Raw genomic sequence first — 26,616 nt, 5'->3', positions numbered from 1 at the left:
CCCTGTTGCTGGCTTTTACTGTGGCAGGCCTGGTGTTAGGGAACAGGCAAAGTTCTGTGCTCACTTCCCTGACTTTTCCCCAAGTGGGCAATACCTCTGTCTATACTGTGCTGCCTTGAGCTGGGGAGGGGTGACATGAGTAATGTCGAACTGTCCTTCCTGCACTCTTCAATGCTTCTTTTCTTTTTTTCTTTTGTTTGTTTTTTTTGTTTTTTTTTTTTGAGGCGGAGTCTTGCTCTGTCGCCCAGGCTGGAGTGCAATGGCGCTATCTCGGCTCACTGCCAGCTCCGCCTCCCGGGTTCACCCCATTCTCCTCCCTCAGCCTCCCGAGTAGCTGGGACTACAGGCACCCGCCACCGCGCCTGGCTAATTTTTTTTTTTTTTGTATTTTTAGTAGAGACGGGGTTTCACCGTGTTAGCCAGGATGGTCTCGATCTCCTGACCTCGTGATCCACCCGCCTCGGCCTCCCAGAGTGCTGGGATTACAGGCGTGAGGCACCGCGCCCGGCCTTGCTTGTTTTCTTATTATTGTGCTACAGCCCAGTACTGCGATCTCTCACCTGGTTGCCTTAGCTATTGTGAGGACATTTTTGTTCATGGATAATTGCTCAAACTGATGTTTCTGCAGGTGGACCATAGATGGAAAGAACTATTTTGCTATCTTCTGAGATGTAATATTTTTTGAAAGATTATTAGCTGGGCATGGTGGTATCCACCTATAGTCCCAACTACTTGGGAATCTGAGGTGGGAGGATTGCTTGAACCCTGGAGGTCGAGGCTGCTGTGAGCCAAGATCATGCCATTGCAGTCCAGCCTGGGTAATAGAGTGAGACTGTGTTTTTGAAAACACAAAACAAAACAAAACTTACTATTAGTTATTCCTCTTTTTTTTTTAGTGAATTGCTAATGATCAGATTTCTCCTGGTGAAGTAGAAATCCTTGCTTCAGAGACAAATACCTGAGTTGAAAGAGAAACTGGCTTTTAGGTTGGGTGTGGTGGCTCACGCCTGTAATCTCAACATTTTAGGAGACTGAGGCGGGTGGATCAGTTGAGGTCAGGAGTTCAAGACCAGCCTGGGCAACATGGTGAAACCCTGTCTTTACTATAAATATAAAAATTAGCCAGGCATAGTGGCAGGCGCCTGTAATCCCAGCTACTTGGGAGACTGAGGCAGGAGAAACACTTGAACCCTGGAGGCAGAGGTTACAGTGAGCCATGGTCATGCCACTGCAGTTCAGCCTGGGTGACAGAACAAGACTCTGCAAAAACAAACAAACAAAAAAAAACAAAACCAAAAAAGAAAAAAAGAAACTGGCTTTTTAGTTAGAGAAATGTAGATTCAAAACAAATGTCTGCAACTTAACTGATTTGACCCCTGGGCATTAGTTTCCTGAGCTATTAAAAGGCGAGCACTACATTGCAGAACAGTACTGAGAACAACTGACAGTGTGTATAGAGTACCCAGCACACAGAGGTTCTCAATGAATGTTGTTGACCAACTGCAGGAATCATGAATCCCTTCCGTCCCCAGCTGGGATACTAAGAGGAAAGTGGGGCCGAGCGCGGTGGCTCACGCCTGTAATCCCAGCCCTTTGGGAGGCCGAGGCGGGTGAATCACCTGAGGTCAGGAGTTCAAGACAAGCCTGGTCAGCATGGCGAAACCCTGTCTCTACTAAAAATATAAAAATTAGCTGGGCATGGTGGCATGTACCTGTAATCCCAGCTACTCAGGAAGCTGAGGCAGGAGAATCGCTTGAACCCGGGAGATGGAGGTTGCAGTGAGCTGAGATTGTGCCATTGCACTCCAGCCTGCGTGACAGAGTGAAATAACGTCTAAAAAAAAAAATTTATCAATAAAAGAGAAGGAGTGGTGAAGGATGTCATGGTATGGGAGGCCCTGATTGGAAAACTGGAGTGATGAGCTTTGCTGGCTGGGGAAAGCAAGAGTAGCCTCACATTGGCAGAAGCTGCCAGGTTCAATCTGTGTGGTCTTTTAGTTGCTGTGTTTAGGCAGTTCAGGCAGGATTCTAGGGGCAGGATTCAGGGCCCTTCTCAGTCTTGAAAGGTTGTCCTAGAGAGAGGAGGAGCTGCTCAGAACAAATCTGAGTAATCCAGTGTCTGGACCAGATCCACATTGCCAGAGGGCGACCTGGTCAGAAATCTTCTTGCAGAAGTAGCTAGGCTTCTACACCAAGTTCATCATTTGTCACCTATTTCTTCAGAGCTTGTATTCCTTCCCTTCCCTCCCCTCCCCTCCCCTCCCCTCCCCTCCCCTCCCCTCCCCTCCCCTTCGCTCTTGTTGCCCAGGCTGGAGTATAATGGTACGATCTCAGCTCACCGCAACCTCCGCTTCCTGGGTTCAAGCGATTCTCCTGCCTCAGCCTGCCGAGTAGCTGGGATTACAAGCATGTGCCACCACGCCCGGCTAATTTTGTATTTTTAGTAGAGGCAAGGTTTCTCCATGTTGGTCAGGCTGGTCCCGAACTCCAGACTTCAGGTCCTCCAACTGCCTTGGCCTCCCAAAGTGCTGAGATTACCGGCGAGAGCCACCGCGCCCGGCCAGAGCTTGTTTTTCTTTAGACTCCCTATACTTTTCCCCAGTTATATGTGGGTATAGGATACGGATGGGCATAGTGGTGGGTAGTAGTTTGGAAAAGCCAATGGAAGTAGTTTGGGAGAAGGAATGGAAGAGAAAAAAGTTTTCATATTTATCATGTACATCATTTTGGGAGCTCTATGGCGCAGCTTATTTCATGGTTTCTTTTTCTTCTTTCAGCTCTGGCTTATCAGGACTCCGTAGTTCTCCAACAGAGAAATCTTGAAAAGGACTGACCAGTTTTTGCAGTTCTAAAACCATGGCCCATGTAAGTTAATGTTTCTCTGTCCTTTTCGAAATACTGTCAATTTCTGTATCATGTATGTAGATTCATTCTTTATTCTGAAACTTCCTGCTTACCAGAGCTTCATCCAAGAACCTGCTCCATGGCTGGGCGCAATGGCTCACGCCTGTAATCCCAGCACTTTGGGAGGCCGAGGCGGGCGGATCACTCGAGGTCAGGAGTTCAAGACCAGCCTGGCCAACATGGCGAAACCCCATCTCTACTAAAAATACAAAAATTAGCCGGCGTGGTGGCAGGCACCCAGGAGGCTGAGGCAGGAGAATCGCTGGACCCCCGGAGGTAGAGGCTGCAGTGAGACGAGATCGTGCTACTTCACTCCAGCTGGGGTGACAGAGCAAGACACCGTCTCAAAAAAAAAAAGAACCTGCTCCAGTTCTTTTCCCTCCTGTGAGGATTGGGACAGATAGCCCAGTATCCTATGTGGCTATCTCTTCTCCCACTAATGTTGAGCATCTCCTACCTACAAAATCTTCTGTCAATAGCCGTGAGAAAGCGAAAATGAGATGCCTTGAGAAAACTGAAGGCATTCTTTGCAGAATGTCCTCCTGTTAACATCTTCCAGTGGAACCGCTTTTCATTTTAAAACTTAAACTCCAGAAAAAGTATATTTTTCTCAGTACAGTGATTTTTGTCTTAGTTTTACATAGGAAAAATAGGTGTCCCCAATACATAATATGACTTTTTTTTTTTTTTTTTTGAGACAGAATTTCACTCTTATCACCCAGGCTGGAGTGCAGTGGCATGATCTCGGCTCACTGCAACCTCCACCTTCAGGGTTCAAGTGATTCTCCTGCCTCAGCCTCCCAAGTAGCTGGGATTACAGGTGCCCGCCACCATGCCTGGCTAATTTTTGTATTTTTAGTAGAGACAGGATTTCACCATATTGGCCAGGCTCGTCTTGAACTCCTCACCTCAGGTGATCCACCTGCCTCGGCCTCCCAAAGTGCTGAGATTACAGGTGTGAGCCACTGCACCCGGCCACAATATGACATTTTTAAAACGTTTTTGAAATTTTTTGTGGAGGAATGACATATATACAAAAAAATATACAAACCATAAGTGTATGGCTGGATGAATTTTCATAAATTGAGTACATCTATGCTATCAGGTCAAGAAAGGAAATCACCTCAGATGCTTTCAGTCACTCCCCACCCACCCACTGCCCAGGGTAACCACTATCTTGATGTCGAACACTATAATGTAATTTTGCTTATTTTTGGAACCTTGTTCAAGTGGGGCAGGTGTGATGGCTCATGCCTGTAATCCCAGTACTTGGGGAGGCTGAGGTGGGCAGATCGCTTAAGCTCAGGAGTTCCAGACCATCCTGGGCAACAAGGCAAAACCATGTCTCTACAAAAAATACAAAACCTAGCCAGGCATGGTGGCACATCTACAGACGCAGCTACTCAGGAGGCTGAGGTGGGCAAATGGCTAGAGCTCGGGAGGTGGAGGTTATAGTGAACCGAGATCGCACCACTGCACTCCAGTCTGGATGACAGAGCCAGACCCTGTCTCAAAAAGACAAAACAAAACGAGAACTTTGTTCAAGTGGAATCATATAGTTCAATACAATTTTTTTTTTTTTTTTGAGACAGAGTCTCGCTCTGTCGCCCAGGCTGGAGTGCAGTGGCACGATCTCGGCTCACTGCAATTTCTACCTACCGGGTTCAAGTGATTCTTGTGCCTCAGCCTACCAAGTAGCTGGGATTACAGGTGCCCGTCACCACGCCCAGCTAATTTTTGTGTTTTTTTGTAGAGACGGGGTTTCACCATGTTGGCCAGGCTGGTCTCAAACTCCTGACCTCAAGTGATCCACCTGCCTCAACCTCCCACAGTGCTGGGATTACAGGCATGAGCCACCATCCACCATGATGCCCAGCCTTTTTTTTTTTGACACAAGGTCTCACTCAGTCACCCAGGCTGGAATGCGGTGGCATGATCCCAACTAACTGCAGCCCCGACCTCCCAGGCTCAGGTGATCCTCCCACCTCAGCCTCCTGAGTACTGGGGACTACAGGCACGTGCCACCACTCTTGGCTAATTTTTAAAATTTTTTGTAGAGATGGGGTCCCACTGTGTTGCCTAAGCTGAACTCGAACTCCTGGGCTCAAGTGATTCTCCCACTTCAGCCTCCTGAAGTATTGGCATTATAGGTGTGATCCACCGCACCTGATCCAATACAATGCTTTTTTTTAAAAAACAAAAATAACATCCAGGAAGAATCTTGTTATATCCCAAATACAGTTGTTAGACCAATGGAACCATCTGCAGATGTTTTGAAATGTGTATAACTATCATTCAAGGGCATGTGTATACCTGGTGCTGCTAGTGACTGAGGAGGTAACAGAGCACCATCCTGAGTGTCAGCCGTTCCTGCTATTATGTTCTTGTTGGAAACACTTTTCCATGCTGTGCTTCACATGTAGCCCTCATTTTTGTCTAGTGTAAAATGAGTTCCTAAAAGATTGGAAAAGTATTGAAGAAAATTGTGGAGAAAGAAACAAAGCAAATGAGAAAAATGAATTTAGTAAAAGAGATGATTAAAATACTAAAAGCAAAGTTGTTGTGTGTATACTGATCCACTGTGTCCCACAGTTCTATATTGGAGGAAAATGTGCGAAGCTAGTTGGAGGGAAGGAATTGACGTATAACTCATTATAATGCTCTGATTTAACATAATGGGAGGCCGTGTGTAGTGGCTCACGCCTGTAATCCCTCCTTTGGGAGGCCATTGCTTGAGGCCAGGAATTCAATGTTGCAGTGAGCTATGATCACATCACTGCACTCCAGCCTAGGCAACAGCCTGGGCAACAGAGTGAGACCCTGTCAAAAAAAAAAAAAAAAGAAAAAGGAAAGAAAGCAAAGAAAGAAAGAAGAGGAAGGAAGGAAGGAAGGAAAGAAAGTAAATAGAAAATAAAATGATGGGAAAATAGGTACCTGGTTAATCGTTAGAATGTCTGATTTTCAGGAATGGATTACTGATGTTAAGTGGGAGTTCCCTATTTTGAGTTTTCCTTAAGATCTGTGATTTGATGAAAGAGAGAATTTGGTCTTATCTGACTGCTTATAGGGAAAACTCTAAACTTCTCCACAGATCTGAGTTTTTCAAGTATATAAGATAGGATTTAGTGTTGACTGACCTTAGTTTTTATGTATGTTGAGACCCTATACTATGTAAGGCTTTTAGGTTTAGGTGGATTGGGTAGGGATGTAATTGGGCCTTATAAGGTAAGGCCTAAACTTTCATGTGTGCCTTGACACCTTTGTCACCACCCTAAAGGCCTAACCGTGAGTTCCCCTGCTCTTACCCGATATGCCCACACCCAGCGGGAAAGGCTTCCTACCCAGCTAGTTCTCCTATGAGCTGGACCAGTTACACCCCTCGTGGTCCTCAACCTAAAGGGTTTCACCTCCCTGCTAGCCTATGGAATTATTCAAACAAGCCAATCACATACCACTACAGGAACCAGGGAACACCTCACCTTGTTACTGCTGTAAAGACTGCCTCCCACACCCCTGCTTGTTCATGCTGTTCTTGAATGCAATCCCCTTGTGCCCCTGCGTGATGTATGATGTCCTCTCTCAGGCTCTGAATATATGCATCTAACAAATTGCTATCAATCTCATCTGTCCGGTGTGGGCTATTTGATTGTCTTGTACTTTTTAGGGCAGGGATCCCTCCTTCACCAACAGGGTGAATAGGACGTGATCAGAATAGGACTGCAAATAGATACCTCAATCAATGGAGATTTCCTCCTGCGGAGAAGAATGCCAGGAATGAGGTCTATTGTGTATTTTTACAGGATGTGCTGGTCTGGAGCAGGATTTCTCAACCTTGGTACTATTGACTTTCTTTTTTCTTTTTTTTTTTTTTTTTGAGACCGAGTCTTACTCTGTCGCCTAGGCTGGAGTGCAGTGGTGTGATCTCAGCTCACTGCAACCTCCGTCTCCTGGGTTCAAGTGATTCTACTGCCTCAGCCTCCTGAGTAGCTGAGATTACAGGCTCCCACCACCACACCCAGCTGATTTTTGTGTTTTTAGTAGAGACAGGGTTTCACCATATTGACAAGGTTGGTCTCAAACTCCTGAACTCAAGTGATCTGCCCGCCTTGGCCTCCCAAAGTGCTGGGATTACAGGCGTGAGCCACTGCACCTGGCCTGAACTATTGACATTTCGATGGAGAGTCTTTTATTGTAAGGGGCCGTCCCGTGCATTGTAGGATGTCTAACAGTGTCCCTGGCCTCTACCCATTAGATGCCTGTAACACTCACACCCTTTCCTCTGATTGTGACAATCAAAATTGTCTCCAGATATGGCCAGGTGTCCTTTGGGGAGCAAAATGACTCCTCATTGAAAATGATTGATACAGGGGGCTGGGCGCGGTGGCTCACGCCTGTAATCCCAGCACTTTGGGAAGCTGAGGCAGGCGGATCACGAGGTCAGGAGATTGAGACCATCCTGACTAACACGGAGAAACCCCGTCTCTACTAAAAATACAAAAAAAATTAGCCGGGCATGGTTGCGGATGCCTGTAGTCCCAACTACTCGGGAGGCTGAGGCAGGAGAATGGCGTGAACCCAGGAGGCGGAGCTTGCGATGAGCCAAGATCATGCCACTGCACTCCAGCCTGCGCGACAGAGCGAGACTCCGTCTCAAAAAAGAAAAGAAAAGAAAATGATACTGGTGTCCAGGTGATATCTTTATGATGTCTTCATGATCCAGTATCCTGTAACTCAGGAACAAAAAAACGATGTTCAAGAGATGATAAATGGTGACAAGCAAGAAGATTATTCACATCCATAAAGATTAGATATTGTAGACGTTGAGAATTGGGGAAGACTTTCGAGATTTTATTGAATTAAAATATCTAAAGAAAAAAGAATCTAATATATTAAAAATGTAGACTGCCATCGAACGAATTTTTGAAAGTTTACTAAAGAATTGGTTATAAAAGGGAAAGTGTTTATAATAAAACCTGAGTTTGTGATGAATTTGAATATATCTTCTTGGATTTTGTAGCACATGTGGGATAAATTTTTATCAATGTTTTTAAATGATCATTAAAGGGAAAAGAGAGCCCAAGACCTCATATTTCTTTTTTTTTAAATTTTTAAATTTCTTTTTTGGTAGAGACAGGGTCTTGCTAATGTTGATCAAGCTGGTCTTGAACTTACAGGCTCAAGTGATCCTCTCATCTGGGCCTCCCAAAGTGCTGGGATTATAGCCATGAGCCACTGCACCTGACCTCAAGACCTCATATTTTTAAAGAATTTATGGTGAGGCACATAGTATTCAAAAGGCTTGTGTGCACTATTTCATTTAATTAGGATTTTTTGGGTAGTGTACTCATTTCTAGATATGTTTGGATGAAAATGTAATCATATCTGTAGCCACAGGACTATTCAAGAACATGTAGGCTCAATGCTTCAGAAATACTAATTTTCTTGCTGGTCCCTACTCATGTCACAAGTTTTCAGCCCAATGCTGTTTGCATGCTATCTGACCCCTCTCTGCCATGCAATCCTCAATCTCCCCTCTTTCCATTTTAAAAGCATTTAATTTATTTTCACAAGTAATACCTGAGTTTGTTTTTTCAGGGTTCAGTGACATTCAGGGATGTGGCCATAGACTTCTCACAGGAAGAATGGGAATTCCTGGATCCTGCTCAGAGGGACTTATATAGGGATGTAATGTGGGAGAACTACAGCAACTTCATTTCACTAGGTAAGGTTGTTTATCCCAAATGATATTAGCTTTCTCTGCTGTCAATTTCAGGACTATATTTAGAAAAACTATCTAAAACTACTTTCTGTTCCCAAAGGAATTGTTTAAGTTTTGTTAGGTTGGAACTAGGCCTCTCCATTTCGTCATGTCCAGTCTGCTATGCCCTTCAGACTTCCTTCAGACTCTGTAATTCCTGATTTCCTTAGTATCCAAGGGGATGGATTTGAATATGGCAAAAGCGTTGTTCAAGAAACCAGACTTCACCTTATATTGGAGCTCAGAATTGACATAAATGTTTCACACCACTTTCTAGTCCATCTGCAAGCAGAATACCTAGACATAGGGGTTCTGAGTTTCTCTAAAAATCAAAGAAATCTGTAGAACATAGTGTGAGATGGATCCAGAAAGCTTATTTAAAACTCATAGCCGGGCATGGTGGAGCGTGCCTGTAATCCCAGCTTGGGAGACTGAGGCAGGAGAATCACTTAAACCCAGGAGGCGGAGGTTGCAGTGAGCTGAGATCACGCCACTGCATTCCAGCCTGGGCGACAGAGTGAGACTCCATCTCAAAAAAACCTCAAGGCCAGGCATGGTGGCTCATGCCTATAATCCCAGCACTTTAGGAGGCCGAGGGGGGTGGATCACTTGAGGTCAGGAGCTCCAGACCAGCCTGGCCATCATGGTGAAACCCCATCTCTACTAAAAATACAAAAATTAGCCAGGCATGGTGGCGCATGCCTATAATACCAGCTACTTGGGAGGCTGAGGCAGGAGAATTCCTTGAAGCTGGGAGACTGAGGTTGCAGTGAGTTGAGATCGCGCCACTTGCACCCCAGCCTGGGTGACAGAGTGAGAGTCTATCTCAAACAGAAAAAACCCTGAAACACATTCTGTTTCCTATAACAGACATATGCAGTTCTACTTACTTTGTAATTGAAAATTAAAATCTAAAAGCCTGGCATTTAACATTGAATGAATATCCTAGAAAAGATCTGAGAATGTCTCAAAAAACGTTTTAGTATGCACTCATCCAAATGATAACAGTAAATAGCTAATAGCTAATACATATATTATGTGTATCTGTTAATAAACATCACCATATATTTGGGCTTAAACATTATTCTAAGCATTGTTCATTATTAATTAATCCTCACAACAACTCTATGAGAAGATATTATTATCTTCATTTTATTTGAGAAAACGTAGACACAAAAGGTTAATAATTTGCTAGGTAACACAGAAACAAAGGCAGGATGTGAAGCCAGACAGTCTGGATCCAGTCTGTGTTCTTCCCTCTACACAATACTGCCTTTCAACAGAGCCTGTGTGAGGTTAAATTATATTAAGGCCTGTTCTTGACCAGATGGTTAATATAATGGCCTTAGTATACTTAATTTAACCTCACACAGGCTATTCCTTGTGACCCTCAAGTTACCTTAATATGAGCATTCTTCAACTCCCTTGCAATTCTTCATTCTTAGGCTTTATAAAGTGCCATATTGATCTGTAGTTAATTATAAATTTAACCAAATCTAAATCTAAAGATTTTCTGGTGTATAATTCCATGTCACATTTTTCTTTTAAGCAGGACCTTCCATTTCTAAACCAGATTTGATTACCTTATTGGATGAAGAAGGGAAGGAACCTGGGATGGTTGTGAGGGAAGGGACAAGAAGATACTGCCCTGGTGAGTGAGAGCTGAGCAGGCATTGAGAAATCACTACTGCAGGTAATAGCTAAACTGATTAGGGTGGAGGCACACCCTTGAGATGTTGGGGTCTCTCTTCAAAAAGCCCCTGGCCTATGGAGGCAGGGCTTGGGACTTGAAGCAAATTAAGATCTTTTAAGCCTGGACTAGCAAAGGAACTTTCTACTGATCTTGAATGCAACACTGTTTCTCATCTTTCATATTTCTATCCCACTTTAAAGAGAAGAACTATTCCTGGTAGAAGAAAAAATAAATAAATATAAGAGCAGAAATCAGCAAAATAGAAAAGAAATAAAGAAAATAAAGCCAAAAATGGATTTCTTGGAAAGATCAACAAAGATGGTAAACACCTAGTAATTTACATTCTCTCTTTTTAAAGAACATAAATTACTAACATCAGGAATGAAAGAGTGATTTTCACTTTAGATCCTATAGTCATTAAAAGAATAATAAGAGGCTGGGCGTGGTGGCTCACTCCTGTAATCCCAGCATTTTGGGAGGCCGAGGCAGGCTGGTCACTTGAGGTCAGGGGTTCCAAACCAGTCTGGCCAACACAGCAAAACACTGTCTCTACTAAAAATACAAAAATTATCTGGGCATGGTGGCGGTCACCTGTAGTCCCAGCTACTCAGGAGGCTGAGACACAAGAGTTGCGTGAACCCAGGAGGTGGAGGTTGCAGTGAGCCGAGATCACGCCACTGCACTCCAGCCTGAGTGACAGAGTGAGACTCTACCCCCACTCCAAAAAAGAATAATAATAAGAGAATGCCATGAATTACTTTATGCCAGTAAATTTGATAACTTAAATGAAATTTTAAAATTTCTGGAGAAGTACAACTTACCAGAACTGACACAAGATAAAAAAAGAAATTGAATACCCTTATGCTATTAAAGTAATTGAATTCATTATCAGAAATCTTCCACAAAGAAAATGCCAGCCCCAGATGGTTTCATTGGTGAATTCCATTAAATATCTAAGGAAGAAATAGCAGTGGTATTGTACAAACTCCTTCAGAAAAGGAATGCATTTTATGAGGCCAACATAACTCATACCATAACCCAAGAAAGACATTACAAAAAAAGCATGAACCCATATCTTTTCCGTACATAGATACAAAAATTTTAATAAAATATTAACAAATCAAATATAATGATATACAAAAATTATGATTAAGTAGGATTTCTTTCTACCTGTTAATTCACCATATTAACAGAAAAAATGAAAGACCATATGATCATTGTCTTAGTTCACTTTCTGTTGTTTATAACAGAATACCTTGAAATTCAGTAATTTATAAGTAAAAGGAATTTATTTCTTACAGTTTTGGAGGCTGAGAAGTCCAGCCTCAAAGGGCTGTGTCTAGTGAGGGCCTTCTTGCTGGTGGGGACTCTGCTGAATTCCGGGGCTTTGCAGGGCATCACATGGCAAGGGGGCTGAACATGCAGATGTGCTAGTTGAGACCTCTCTTCTTCTTATAAAGTCATCAGTCCCAATCCTGTGATAACCCATTAATTGATTAACTCACCAATCCATGAATAGGTTCATCCATTCATGAGAGCAGAGCCCTCATGACCCAGTCACCTCTGAAAAACCCCGCCTCTCAATATTGCCATTAGGAATTAATTTTCAACATGAGTTTTGGAGGCAACAAACATTCAAACCATAGCAATCATCTTCATAGATGTAAAAATAGCATATGACAAAATCCAACATCCATTCATGATAAAAAGCTCTCAGCAAACTAGAAATTGAAGGGAACTTCCTCAATCTGGTAAGGGGCACCTATTAAAAAAATACATTATAAACTATAAAAATCCATTATCAATAAGAAAAAGAAATGAGACATAAAGATCAAAAAGGAAGACGTAAGTCTGTATTTGGAGATGACATGATTGTGTACAAAGAAAGTCCTAAGGAATCAAGAGAACAACTATTTGAAGTAATAATTGAAAAATCACAATAAGGTCACAGGATATAAGGTTAATATTAAAAAATCAGGCCAGGTGCAGTGGCTCACACATATAATGCCAGCACTTTGGGAGGCCAAGGCAGGCAGATCACTTGAGGTCAGGAGTTCAAGACCAGCCTGGCCAACATGGTGAAACCCTGTCTCTACTAAAAATACAAAAAGTAGCTGGATGTAGTGGCACACGCCTGTAATCCCAGCTATTCAGGAGGCTGAGGTGGGAGAATCGATTGAACCCGGGAGGCAGAGTTTGCAGTGAGCCGAGATCACACCACTGCACTCCAGCTCAGACAATAGAGCAAGACTCCATCTCAAAAAATAAAATAAATAGATAGATAGATAGATAGATAGATAGATAGATAGATAGATAGATAGATCAGAGCCGGGCATGGTGGCACATGCCTGGAATCCCTGTACTTTGGAAGGCCGAGGCAGGTGGATCACCTGAGGTCAGGAGTTCAAGACCAGCCTGGCCAACATGGTGAAACCCCCATCTCTACTAAAAATACTAAAATTAGCCAGGCATGATGGTGCAAGCCTGTAGTCCCAGCTACTGGGGAGGGTGAGGCCTGAGAATCGCTTGAACCTGGGAAACGGAGGTTACAGTGAGCTGAGATCACACCACTGCACTCCACCCTGGGTGACAGAGTGAGACTCTGTGTCAAAAATAAATAAAAAGCAAAATCAATCGTGTTTTCATATACTAGAAGCAAAAAAAAAAAAAGGAAAATTAAATAACAATTTATGGGAGTGTTAAAAAACATAAAATACTAAGAAATGAGTTTGATAAAACATATGCAAGATATCTATGCTAGGCCGGGCGCGGTGGCTCACGCTTGTAATCCCAGCACTTTGGGAGGCCGAGGCGGGCGGATCACGAGGTCAGGAGATCGAGACCACGGTGAAACCCCGTCTCTACTAAAAATACAAAAAAATTAGCCGGGCGTGGTGGCGGGCGCCTGTAGTCCCAGCTACTCAGAGAGGCTGAGGCAGGAGAATGGCGTGAACCCGGGAGGCGGAGCTTGCAGTGAGCCGAGATTGCGCCACTGCACTCCAGCCTGGGCGACAGAGCGAGACTCCGTCTCAAAAAAAAAAAAAAAAAAAAAAAAAAAGATATCTATGCTAAAAACCATAGACTATTGCCATTGCTAAGAGAAATTAAGACCTAAATAAATAGAAATAATCATTTTTGGAATGGGAATACTCAGTATTATAAAAACTTCAATTTTAGTAATTCAGTATAATTCCAGTCATAATCCTAGCAGACTTTTTTTTTTTGGTAGAAATTAGCAAGCAGATTCTAAGATTTATACGAAATAACAAATGACTTAGCATATCCCAAGCAACTTGAAAACATAAGAACATATTACAGGACTTAGATGACATGACATCAAGATATTTCAAGATTTAAAATTACCCGGGTGTTGGCATGGCACGTGCCTGTAGTCCCAGCTACTCGGGAGGCTGAGGAAGGAGAATTGCTTGAACCTGGGAGGCAGAGGTTGCAGTGAGCCAAGATCATGCCACTGCACTCCAGCCTGGGTGACAGAGTGAGACTCTTATCTCAAAAAAAAAAAAACAAAAAAACTTCAGGATTTATTACAACTACAATGATCAAGACAGTATGTTATTGGCAAAGATCACCGAACAAAACAGAACAGAGGTCCTAGAAACATACCCTGCCACACACACACTTAAAGGGTCATTTATTGTTTGACAAAGATGCCAAAGCATTCCAATGGGGAGAAGAAAGGCTTTTCAACAAACAGTACTGGAATAACTGGGGAAACAAACAAACCTCTCAACCTTTACCTCATACCAAAATTAATTTGAGATGGTTTTTAGACCTACATATACAAGCTAAAATCATAAAGTTTTTAGAGGGAAACAGGACAGTGATGAGTGTCCCAACTTATGACTGGGGAGTAGGCAAAGGTTTCTTGAATGAAAACAATAACCTTAAAAATAAAAAATCCGACTGGGCACGGTGGCTTACACCTGTAATCCTAGCACTTTGGGAGGCCAAGGCAGGTGGATCACCTGATATTGGGAGTTTGAGACCAGCCTGGCCAACATGGCGAAACCTGATCTCTACTGAAAATACAAAAATTGGCTGGGCGTGGTGGCGTGCACCTGTAATCCCCGCCACTTGGGAGGCTGAGGCAGGACAATTGCTTGAACCCGGGAGGTGGAGGTTCCAGTGAGCCGAGATCGCACCACTGTACTCCAGCCTGGGTGACAGAACGGGACTGTGTCTCAAATAAATAAAAAATTAATACATTAGACTTTATTCAAATTGAAAACTTTGTCTCATCAGAATATACCAATAAGCAGATGAATGGGTAAGTCACAGACTGGGAGAGTAATAGTGGTAAAACATATCTGACAAAGGACCAGTATCTAGTATATACACAACTCAGTGCTAAAATGATAAGTAGCCCAATTAAAACTGATTGAAAGGCCCACCAATACCATGAATAGACTGAGCAACAGTAAGGAATAAACTCTTGATACATGCAGCAACTTGGGTTAATTTCAAGGAAATTATGCTGAGTGACAATCACAAATGGTTATGCACTACATGACTTTATTTATGTAATATTTGCAAAATCACATAGAAATGGAAAAACAAATTAGTGGTTTCCAAGGGTAGGGATATATATAGGGAGGAGAGGATGGTTCGGGTTAGAAAGAGGTAACACGAGGAAGTCTTGCAGTCATGGTACGGGCAAGTATCTTGATTGTGGTGGTGGTTTTGCCAGGCTACCTGTGATAAAATTGCATAGAGCTATGCACATAAACACGCATGAGTGCACATAGAACTGGTGAAGTCTAAGTAAGCTCTATGGAATATACCAACATTAATTTCTTTCTTTTTTTTTTTTGAGACAGTTTCGCTGTCACCCAGGCTGGAGTGCAGTGGCGGGATCTCGGCTCACTGCAACCTCTGCCTCCCAGGTTTATGCGATTCTCCTACCTCAGCCTCTCAAGTAGCTGAGATTATAAGCATGCACCACCACACCTGGCTAATTTTGTATTTTTAGTAGAGAAGGAGTTTCACCATGTTGGCCAGTCTGGTTTCGAACTCCTGACCTCAGGTGATCCGCCCGCCTCGGCCTCCCAAAGTGCTAGGATTAGAGGCGTGAGCTACTGCGCCCAGCCCCATTAATTTCTTGTTTTGAATATTGTACTATACTTGCCTAAGATGTTAACACTGGGAGGGGCTGGGTGAAGCCTACACAGGACTTTTCTGTACATTTTGTGCAACTTCCCATGGATCTATAATTATTGTAAAATAAAAAAAAATTTTTAAGGATGCTGTTGAGGGGAATGGGGAAAAGATTTGACAAAGAGAGGGGCTACTCTTTTTTTTTGATCGGTGACTACAGCTTCATCTCTATCTAAATCTGTATCATCTTAAGCTGCCATAACAGAATACCATAGTCTGGGTGGCTTAAACACCAGATACGTATTTTCTCACAATTCTAGATGCTGAAAGTCCAAAATCAGGGTGCCAGGTTCTGGTGAAGTCTGTCTTCCTGGCTTGCAGGCAGCTGCCTACTTGTTGTGTCCTCATATGACACAGAGAGAAAGAGGTCACTCTCTTCCTTTTTTTTCTTTTTTTTTTTTTTGAGACAAGGCTTCACTCTGTTGCCCAGGCTGGAGTGCAGTGGTGCCATCGCAGCTCACCGCAGTCTCAAACTCCTGGGCCCAAGCAATCCTCCCGTCTCAGCCTCCTGAATAGCTGGGTTTACTGGCACATGCCTCCACACTTAGCTATTTAAAAAAAAAAAAAATTGTAGAGACAGAGCTCTCATGTATTCCCTAGGCTGGTCTTGAACTCCTGGGCTCAAGTGATCCTCATACCTCAGCCTCCCAAGGTGCTGGGATTACAGGCATGAGCCACTGCACCTGGCCCTCTTCTTCTTACAAGGCCAGTAATTCTAGTGGATTAGGACCCCACCTCTAGGCCTCGTTTAACCTTAATTACCTCCTAAAAGCCCCATCTCCACATACAGTTAGTTAGGGCTCGACATTCAAATTTTAGGGGAACACAGTTCAGTCCATATTTAGGACCCAGTTTCTTTCTAGCTTCTATTATGATTAGGTTGATATGTATTTCATTGGCTAGAAATATATTCCTTTATTTATTTGGCAAATACTTGAGTGCCTAGTCGGAACTAGGTGTTGTGCTGGACACCAGTGGAGCAGATGTGAATGAGACTCATGGGTCCCAGCAATCATGTTGCTTACATCTTAATAGGAGTAAGGACATTAAGTAAACAAGTACATCAATACATAATATTAGGTAGGGACAAGTATTAAGAAAAGTAAGAAGGGCCAGGCGCAGTGGCTTAGTGCCTGTAATCCCAGCACTTTGAGAGGCTGAGGCGAGAGGATCACTTGAGGCCAGGAGTTCGAGACCAGCCTGGCCAACATGGTGAAACCTGTCTCTACTGAAAATACGAAAATTAGCTGGGTGTGGTGGCACACGCCTGTAGTCCCAGCTACTCGGGAGGCTGAGGCAGAAGTATCACATGAACCTGGGAGGTGGAGGTTGCAGTGAGCCGAGATCATGCTGCTGCATTCCAGCCTGGGCGAGAATGGAAGTTGGCAAGTAGAGAAAGGGATGTTTTAAATAGGGTGGTCAGGACATTTTGAGGAGGTGATACTTGAGTAGTGACATGAAAAAAGAGCCCAGGCCATATGAATATCTAAAGCAAGGGCATTCCTGGCAGAGAACAGCAAATACAAAGGCTTTGGGTGGGGAAAGAGGAGCTTTGTATGTTTGAGGAACTACTGCAAGAAGCCCAAGATGATTAAGATGCTTATTCAAAAGGTAAGTGAAAGGGGTAGAAACAAGATAATGTTAGGCAAGAGCGAGATCATGTAATGGTTTGTATATCATAGGAGAAGGCATTTGACTTTTTTTTTTTTTTTTTTGAGACGGAATCTTTCTCTGTTGCCCAGGCTGGAGTGCAGTTGCACCATCTCAGCTCACTGCAATCTCCACCTCCCAGGTTCAGGCGATACTCCTGTCTCAGCCTCCTAAGTAGCTGGGATTATAGGTGCCTACCACCGCACTTGGCTAATTTTTGTATTTTTAGTAGAGACAGGGTTTCACCATGTTGGCCAGGCTGGTCTTGAACTCCTGACCTTGTGATCTACCTGGTTTGGCCTCCCAAAGTGTTGGGATTACAGATGTGAGCCACTGTGCCCGGCTTTTTTTTTTTTTTTTTTTGAGACAGGTTCTTGTTCTGTTGCCCAGGCTGGAGTGCAGTGGTGTGATCATGACTCACTGAAGCCTTGAACTCCTGGGTTCAAGTGATCCTCCCACCTCAGCCTCCCAAGTAGCTGGGACTACAGGCACATGCCACCACCCCTGGAAAATTTTTGTATTTTTTGTAGAGATGGGAGTTTTGCTATGTTGCCCAGGTTGGTCTTGAACTCCTGGACTCAAGTGATCCTCCCACCTCAGTCTCCCAACGTGCTGGGATTACAGGCATGAGCCACTGCACCCAGGGCTCCCTCCCCAGAGGAATGTACCATCAACCTTGCATAGCCTCTTATCTAAAGACAGGCTGTACTTTACCTTACTCCCACCTTAATGACGTCCTCACTGGCTCCGGGCTTTATTTTCATGTGCAGTGTCTCAGGACCTGAAGTCTAGCATTGCCTCTTTATTTTCATGCATTTTAATACACATGAAGTGGATTTTAGCTATGCTGAGCTGTCTTTTGGTTTATCCCTTTAGATGTCAACTATTTTATTTGTTAGTGTTCTACTGATTAAAGATGCATAGAATTGGCCGGGCACGGTGGCTCACACCTGTAATCCCAGCACTTTGGAAGGCTAAGGCGGGCGATCACCTGAGGTCAGGAGTTCAAGACTAGTCTGGCCAACATGGGGAAACCCTCTCTCTACTAAAAATACACACAAAAATATTAGCCGGGCTTGGGGGTGTGTGCCTGTAATCCCAGCTACTAGGAGGGCTGAGGCAGGAGAATTGCTTGAACCTGGGAGGTGGAGGTTGCAGTGAGCCGAGATTGTGCCACTGCACTCCAGCCTGGGTGACAGAGCAAGACTGTGTCTCAAAAAAAAAAAAAAAAAAAAAAAAACCATAGAATTAAGTGGTCCTGCTCTGGGCCTATTTTTCTTCTGAACACAGTAATTTTTAGTGTGTACTTTTGTAGAAGATAAGGTTTTTTAGGTACACATATGTAAGATTGTGGCAGAAATGTCTATGTTTGAGATCTGTCTAATCCATTCAACTTGTAACAGGCATTATTTTAGGTGCCTTTTATTTCTCTATAGAAGTGGTTTTTTTGTTTGTGTGTTTGTTTTTTCTTTCTGGAACAGGAAAACAGTTATGTATTTGCTTTCTTGTTTTCTTTCAGATTTGGAGTCCAGATACAGGACCAATACTTTATCTCCAGAAAAGGACATTTATGAAATATATTCATTTCAGTGGGATATAATGGAAAGAATTAAAAGCTATAGCCTTCAGGGTTCCATTTTTAGGAATGATTGGGAATATAAGAGCAAGATTGAAGGGGAAAAGGAACAACAAGAGGGATATTTTGGGCAAGTGAAAATTACCTCTGAAAAAATGACCGCTTACAAAAGGCACAATTTTCTTACTGAGTATCAGATCGTTCATAATGGAGAAAAGGTGTATGAGTGTAAGGAGTGTAGGAAGACCTTTATTCGTCGCTCCACACTTAGTCAACACCTGAGAATTCATACTGGTGAGAAACCTTATAAGTGTAAGGAATGTGGGCAGGCCTTTAGACAGCGTGCACATCTTATTCGACATCACAAACTTCACACCGGTGAGAAGCCCTATGAATGTAAGGAGTGTGGGAAGGCCTTTACAGTGCTCCAAGAACTTACTCAACATCAGAGACTTCATACAGGTGAAAAACCCTATGAATGTAAGGAATGTGGAAAGGCCTTTAGAGTACATCAGCAACTGGCTCGACATCAGAGAATTCACACCGGTGAGAAACCCTATGAATGTAAGGACTGTGGAAAGACCTTTAGACAGTGTACACACCTTACACGCCATCAGAGACTTCATACTGCTGAAAAGCTCTATGAATGTAAGGAATGTGGGAAAGCCTTTGTATGTGGTCCAGACCTTAGAGTACATCAGAAAATTCATTTTGGTGAGAAACCCTATGAATGTAAGGAATGTGGAAAGGCTTTTAGAATATGCCAACAACTTACTGTTCATCAGAGTATTCATACTGGTGAGAAACCCTACGAATGTAAGGAATGTGGGAAGACTTTTAGATTAAGACAACAACTAGTTCGCCATCAGAGAATACATACTCGTGAGAAACCCTATGAATGTATGGAATGTTGGAAGACCTTTAGTAGTTACTCACAGCTTATTTCACACCAGAGCATTCATATTGGTGAGAGACCCTATGAATGTGAAGAGTGTGGAAAGGCCTTTAGACTGCTCTCACAACTTACTCAACATCAAAGTATTCACACTGGTGAGAAACCTTATGAATGTAAGGAATGTAGAAAACCTTTTAGACTGCTCTCACAACTCACCCAACATCAGAGTATTCACACTGGTGAGAAACCTTATGAATGTAAGGAATGTGGTAAGGCTTTTAGACTTTATTCATTCCTTACTCAACACCAGAGAATTCATACTGGTGAGAAACCCTACAAGTGTAGGGAGTGTAAGAAGGCCTTTAGACAGCATTCACACCTTACTCAACATCAGAAGATTCATAATGGAATTTAATAGAAGAAAGCCTTCAAATGTATACGATGTTACAGAACATCAGAAAATTCATTTTTGAGAAAATGTGTTTCATGCTCAATTCCAAGCATAAGAAATTTTATATTAGAGAAAGAATATGTTGATTTAAAGGCCTTCCAACACCATTTAAACATGGTTTATCTTCAGCAAATTCCTATGAGAGAATAATGTAATGAATGTAGGAAAATCTTTAGCCTTATCTGTCATTATCTCCCTTTCTCCACTTTATTACCAGTGCGATTTATTGGACAAGATACTGAGCTTCTGTGCCTCATTTTGCTGACTTGTAAAATGGTAATAATAGTACTTACATGTATTATTTATTGCTGTGTAATAAATTACCACAAACTTAGTAGCATAAAATAACATATATTTATATCTTATAATTTGGATCAGGAGTATAGGCATGACTTAGTTGGGTCCTCTGCTTCAGGGTCTCTTGCAAGGCTACAGATTTCAGCCAGGGCTGAGGTCTCATCTGAAGGCTCAACTGGGGAAGGATGCACATCTAGACTAACATAGTTGTTACCCAGATATATTTCCGTGAGGCCTGTTGCATTGAGATTCTCAGTTTCTAGCTGGCTGTTGGCTGAACGCTGACTGCAGTTCCTGGCCACAATAGCCTCATCAGCATGGCTGCTTGCTTCATCAAGGCATGCAAGCCAAAAGGGAGGAGAGTCTGCTAGCAAGATGGAAGTTACTATCTTGTGTAATCTAATCATGGAAATAACATTCCCTCAACTTCTACTGGTAGAAGTAAGTTACTAGGATAGCCCACACTCAAGAGAAGGGGATGATACAAGAGTGTGAATAAGTCCTGGAGACAGGACCATTAGGGGGCCTGTTTAGAGTCAGCCTGCCACACTGTGGAATAGGATTGTTGCAAGGAGTAAGTAGTTAATACTTGGAGGAATCACAGTCATATAGCATGTATTCTGTAAATATTATCTATAATTGTTATTATTGTCATTAGTATTAGTGAAGTCACATAAAAGGAAGATCTGTAGACATCATAAATGTAGAAATGCCTCCTGTCACCTCTCAGAAATTATTAAACATAATTTATTCTAGGTAAAATTTAGATTGTAGTGAATGTAGGAAATTCTTCAGCACTTGAGCTGCATTAGAAATTTCATGCCAAAAATGAATTTCATGAATGTGAGGTCACCAGTAGTACAGCTGTTGAAGAATTAGAGGGAAATAGGAAATGATTTTCCCATAATTCCAAAAAGCAAAAGGCTTACAATCCCTGTTGTCTGACCACAGTTTAAAATTAATTAGAAACTATCAAAAATGTGGCTTAAAAGAAATTAACCACCTAGGAATTTAATACTGTTGTATATATTTATGTGTGTGTATAAAAATCCTGTGGGAAAGAAACAAAACATCATTCTGTAAGTTAGTATACTTTTTGATGCTCAAAATGCCATATCTTCAACCAGTAGGAGTTGTTTCAAGTTGAGTTTTTGATGTGATCCCACCAATAATTTGGTAGTTTACTTGATTGTGGCTGCATAATTTGGTAACCTATGAAAGATGCTAGAGCACCAATTTATATATTTTTTTTTGAGACAGGGTGTCACTTTGTCCCCCAGGCTGGAGTGCAGTGGCACAAGCATAGTTCACTGTACCCTGTTCCTCCTGGGTTCAAGTGATTCTCCCACCTAAATTTTTTTTTTTTTTAGAGAAAGGGTCTCACTATGTTGCCCAGGCTGGTCTTGAACTTCTGGGTTCAAGTGAGCCTCCCTCCTTGGCCTCCAAAGGTGCTGGGGTTACAGGCATGAGCCACCGCACCCAGCCCAACTCATTATTCTTGAAATCAATAAATCAGAGGAAAAATTGTCATTTAGTTTCCTTTTCCCATGTGAACCAAATTTCAGGGTTCCCAGAAGTTCATCAAATTCAAATGAATTTGGCCTGGCACAGGGGCTCACACCTGTAATCCCAGCACTTTGGGAAGACAAGGTGGGTGGATCACTTGAGGCCAGGAGTTCGAAACCAACCTGGTCAACATGGTGAAACCCTGTCTGTACTAAAAATACAAAAATTAGCCAGGCATGGTGGCACAAACCTGTAGTCCCAGGCTGAGGTGGGAGGATCGCTTGAACCCAAGAGGCAGAGTTTGCAGTGAGCTGAGATCGTGCCACTGCACTCCAGCCTGGGTGACAGAGTGAGACCCTGTCTCAAAAAAAAATTTTTTTTGAATGGGTTTTTCTTTTTTAAAGAAGTCTAATAAATCTAGAAGGAATTATAGGATTAGAAAAATCACCATTTTCTAGACCTTAATGGAATAATGGGTCCAGAAAACACGATCTTCAATGGGTACTACAACTAATAGGTGAAATATAGCGAGATTTTTATGGTGGATCTATCAAGCTGGCCACCTCTGAACCCTTTGATCTGTTTTAACCTTAATAAAAATGGGTCTATCAGACAACACACACACTTCCTGACGTAATGCAATAGGAAGTCCACACCACCATCTACAAAGCCTTATTGCTGGAATAATGAACTGAAAGCAGACGGGGACTAGATGAACAGTGTATGGTCATCCCTTGGTATCCATGGGGAATTGGTTCCAGGATCCTCCACTGATGGTAAAATCTGAGGATGCTCAAGTCCCTTGTGTAAAATGGCATAGTATGTATTTGCATATTACCTACTCACATCTTCCTGTATACTTTAAATTATCTTTAGATCACTTAGACCTAACACAATGTAAATACTATGTAAATAGTTGTTATACTGTATTTTTCAATTTGCATTATTTTTTATTGTATTTTTATTTTTATTGTTTTTTTTTTCTTTTTGAGTATTTTCTATTTGAGGTTGGTTGAATCTGCACATATGGAGGGCTGGCTATAAAGGGCACCACAAGGAAGAAGCCAAACAGATCCAGAATGTGTGAAATTCTACAGAGCAAATTACCTGATTTCTTCAACTAACAGGTAGCATGAAAATACAAGGGGAAGGGCAACCATTAACAGATTAAAAGATACTTAAAGAGACATATCAACTAAATTCAGTATGTTGGCATTACTTGGACCTGGTTTCAACAAAACATAAAAAGCCATTTTGGAGACAGTGAGGGAAGTGTGGACATGGACTAAATATTAAATGATATTTACATATATTAATTTGGTTAGGGATTATGTCAATGTGATTATAAAAAATAAAAGATCCTATGTGTTAGAGATACATACTATGAAATGAAGATAGACACATTTGGATTAAAATATTCCAGCAAAAGAAAAATAATTGGTAAAGAGAGCTGGAAACTAAATTGGCAACATGTTGATAATTTAAGTGGAGTGGTTTGTTCATGGAGATTTATTGTTCTAATATTTCTACTTTTGTATGTGTTTGAAATTTCAGTAATAAAATGTTGAAAATCAAAACCAAAATTATAGACTATGTAGAAATGAATGACAGTGAGATGCCTGCACATCTAACCTTGTCAGATATCATCAAAGTTCTGTTCAGTGAGAAATTAATGCCCTGTAACGTGGTAAGGAAATCTTATTTGTGGATACAGTCTTCGTCTTCTTCACTTACCCACAGAAGCAACACCAGGCCTGTCACACAGATGAATGTGTTGAGGGAATGAATAAGTATTTCCGTCAAGAAAAAAGAAACAACAAAATAAAACCAACCCAAGTAAAGAACAGCCAAGTGGCCAGGTGCGGTGTCTCATGCCTGTAATCCTAGCACTTGGGGAGGCCATGGCAGGCAAATCACCTGAGGTTGGGAGTTTGAGACAAGCCTGACCAACACTGAGAAACCCCATCTCTACTAAAAATACAAAATTAGCTGGGCATGGTAGTGCATGCCTGTAATCCCAGCTACTTGGGAGGCTAAGGCAGGAGAATCACTTGAACCCGGGAGGCGGAGGTTGTGGTGAGCTGAGATCGCGCCACTGCACTCCAGCCTGGGTAACAGAGCAAGAGTCTGTCAAAAAAAAAAAGGAACAGCCAAGTACAGTAGAAAGTAGAAATTAAGAGAATGGAGAATATTAGACTTGATTCAATGTTAATAGTGATTAGATTTTGGCAGTTATAATCAAGGAAGAGAAAATGAAAGATAATACATTTAGAGTATTAATGATGATAAAAGAGACACAACTCTAGATTATATCAAGGAGGTTTTTTAAATTATAAGGCAAAACTAGGCCGGGCACAGTGGCTCATACCTGTAATCCCAGCACTTTGGGAGGCCAAGGTGGGTGGATCAGTTGAAGTCAGGAGTTCGAGACCAGCCTGACCAATATAGCAAACCCCATCTCTACTAAAAACACAAAAATTAGCCTGTCATGGTGGCGGACACCTGTAATCTAAGCTACTGGGGAGCCTGAGGCAGAAGAATTGCTTGAACTCAGAAGGCAGAGGTTGTGGTGAGCCAAGATCACGCCACTGCACTCCAGCCTGGGTGACAGAGTAAGACCCTGTCTCAAAAATAAATAAACATAATATGGTAAAACTATACATGCACACATACACAAACATGTATATTCATTCCAATACAAGTAAAAATCTAGGATTACATTTTTTCCCCAAAAGGAATATGTTTTACAGTTAACTCACTGTAGAACCCAAATAGTTTAACAAAAAAGATTGTGTGTGTGTGTGTGTGTGTGTGTGTGTGTACTCCCTGTTTAAGTAAAAAATCTGATACTTATAAAAACTTTAAGGAATAGATAATCCTAAAGATTTTACCAATTAATTCTGCACAGGTAAAATAATCCTAATAAAAATTAGATGAAGATAGCTTCTGAAAACAAATTCTAAACCACCGTCATTATGAAGATTCTATTTTTCACAATTCTAAATAAAGTTTATTTAGAATTTATTACAAAATCTATCTTTGCTAATAGGTCAGTGTTTCTTTTCCCAAGCACCAAATACCTCCAGAAGGCCTGTGTTTGACCCCTAAATTCAACATTCTCCAGAAGTTTGCTTCAACGAATACTAATTCTTGATGGTATTTGAAAAAAAGATTTCTTGGGAAACTAGGCAAATGAATCAAAACATAAAACATCTACTTTTGGCCGGGCACGGTGGCTCACGCCTGTAATCCCAACACTTTGGGAGGCCAAGGCAAGCAGATCCTTGAGGTCAGGAGTTTGAGACCAGCCTGACCAACATGGTGAAACCCTGTCTCTACTAAAAATAAAAAATCAGCTGGGTGTGGTGGCGTGTGCCTGTAATCCCAGCTACTCAGGAGGCTGAGGCAGGAGAATTGCTTCAACCCAGGAAACGGAGATTGCAGTGAGCCTAGATTTTGCCATTGCACTCCAACCTGGGCAACAAGAGTGAAACTCAGTCTCAAAAAAATAAAAATAAAATAAAAATCTACTTTTGAGGAATTCAAAGTATACATGATCAATTTGTGAAAGATTTAGTAAGCACATTTTTATTTAACTGAGTTATCTCAAATTTATTCTGGAATTCTCAGTCCGAATATCTGGAATAGGAACAGCTTTGGTAGATGCTACCATAACCACAATGAATGTCTTCAAGGGTGTAATTTTAGACATTATGGTGAGTGGTTGTGTTGGGGGGGCGTAAGTCAGGGCAACTTTTTACAGCTCACATCATGCTCTGAAAGTAGCTACCTGCTTTAATGGATGGTTAGTGCTTTTCTATAGAATGGAAAAGATTCCAGCCCGATCCTTGATATGTTTGTATTAAACATGCTTATATATTATATTAAACAATGATTAAGGACATAAATGAGTTTCTGTGGTAATAAAGATGCTATATTGAATATCATTTTGTGTATTTTCTGATTTCCTTAAAGAAGAATCTAAGGTATTACCTAGAAATGAAATTGTTCATTATAGGCTGTATACACTTTCAGCTTCACTGCTTATTGCCAAATTGTGGCTCCACCATTGTTCCAGTTTTGAATCCCTTTGATCATTGAATATGAGTGTTCATATTTCCCTACCTCTGCTATAAGTTTCAATATTTATTACACTGGGCCAGGTACGATGGCTCACACCTGTAATCCCAGCACTTTGGAAGACCAAGGCAGGAGGATTGCTTGATCCCAGAAGTACGAGACCAGGCTGGGCAACATGGCAAAACTCCGTCTCTAAAAAAATACAAAAATTAGTTGGGTGCGGTAGCATGTGCCTGTGGTCTCAGCTACTTGGGAGGCGGAGGTGGACGGATCACTTGAGTCTGGGAAGTCGAGGCTGCAGTAAGCTGTGATCATGCCACTGCACTCCAGCCTGAGTGTTGGAGTGAGACCGTGAGACCCGGTTTCAAAAAAAAAAAAAAAAATTATTACCTTGATTACAGGTGAGTCAAGCATCTTCTCAAATTTGTTTATTGGCCAATCGTGTTTTCTTTACTGTGCTTTCTAATGATGCCTTCGCTGTATTTTTTTTTTTTTTTTTGCATTCTCATTTATTGATGTTTCAGGATTCTTAAAATAGTTTAGTATCGGTCGGGTGCGGTGGCTCATGCCTGTAATCCCAGCACCTTGGGAGGCCAAGACAGGTGGATCACCTGAGGTCGGGATTTCAAGA

The 26,616-nt window shown here is 42.0% G+C and overlaps 1 protein-coding gene across 6 annotated transcripts in view; it reads left to right on the top strand.

Annotated features, from left to right (window-relative positions):
• Positions 1 to 25,852, top strand: part of ZFP14 (ZFP14 zinc finger protein) — a 34,758-nt gene extending 8,906 nt beyond the window's left edge. Inside the window, exons 2-6 of one of the 6 annotated variants that reach the window (XM_063614146.1) lie at positions 2,778 to 2,865; positions 8,500 to 8,626; positions 10,215 to 10,313; positions 18,700 to 19,806; positions 22,898 to 25,852. In XM_063614146.1, coding sequence (XP_063470216.1) covers positions 2,857 to 2,865; positions 8,500 to 8,626; positions 10,215 to 10,313; positions 18,700 to 19,806; positions 22,898 to 22,911 — 1,356 coding nt within the window. In that variant the 5' untranslated portion in view covers positions 2,778 to 2,856 and the 3' untranslated portion in view covers positions 22,912 to 25,852. Of the gene's footprint in view, positions 1 to 2,777; positions 2,866 to 8,499; positions 8,627 to 10,211; positions 10,356 to 10,555; positions 10,677 to 18,699 lie in introns of those variants that run through there. The other 5 variants (XM_063614145.1, XM_055239681.2, XM_055239680.2 and 2 more) reach the window with 5 other exon arrangements.
• Positions 25,853 to 26,616: the final 764 nt, after the last annotated feature.

The sequence above is a fragment of the Symphalangus syndactylus genome, chromosome 13, assembly GCF_028878055.3.
Source record: "Symphalangus syndactylus isolate Jambi chromosome 13, NHGRI_mSymSyn1-v2.1_pri, whole genome shotgun sequence".
Classification (NCBI taxonomy): Eukaryota; Metazoa; Chordata; class Mammalia; order Primates; family Hylobatidae; genus Symphalangus; species Symphalangus syndactylus.
Note: the sequence above shows the minus strand (reverse complement) of the source record. Positions and strands in the feature narration are given on the sequence as shown.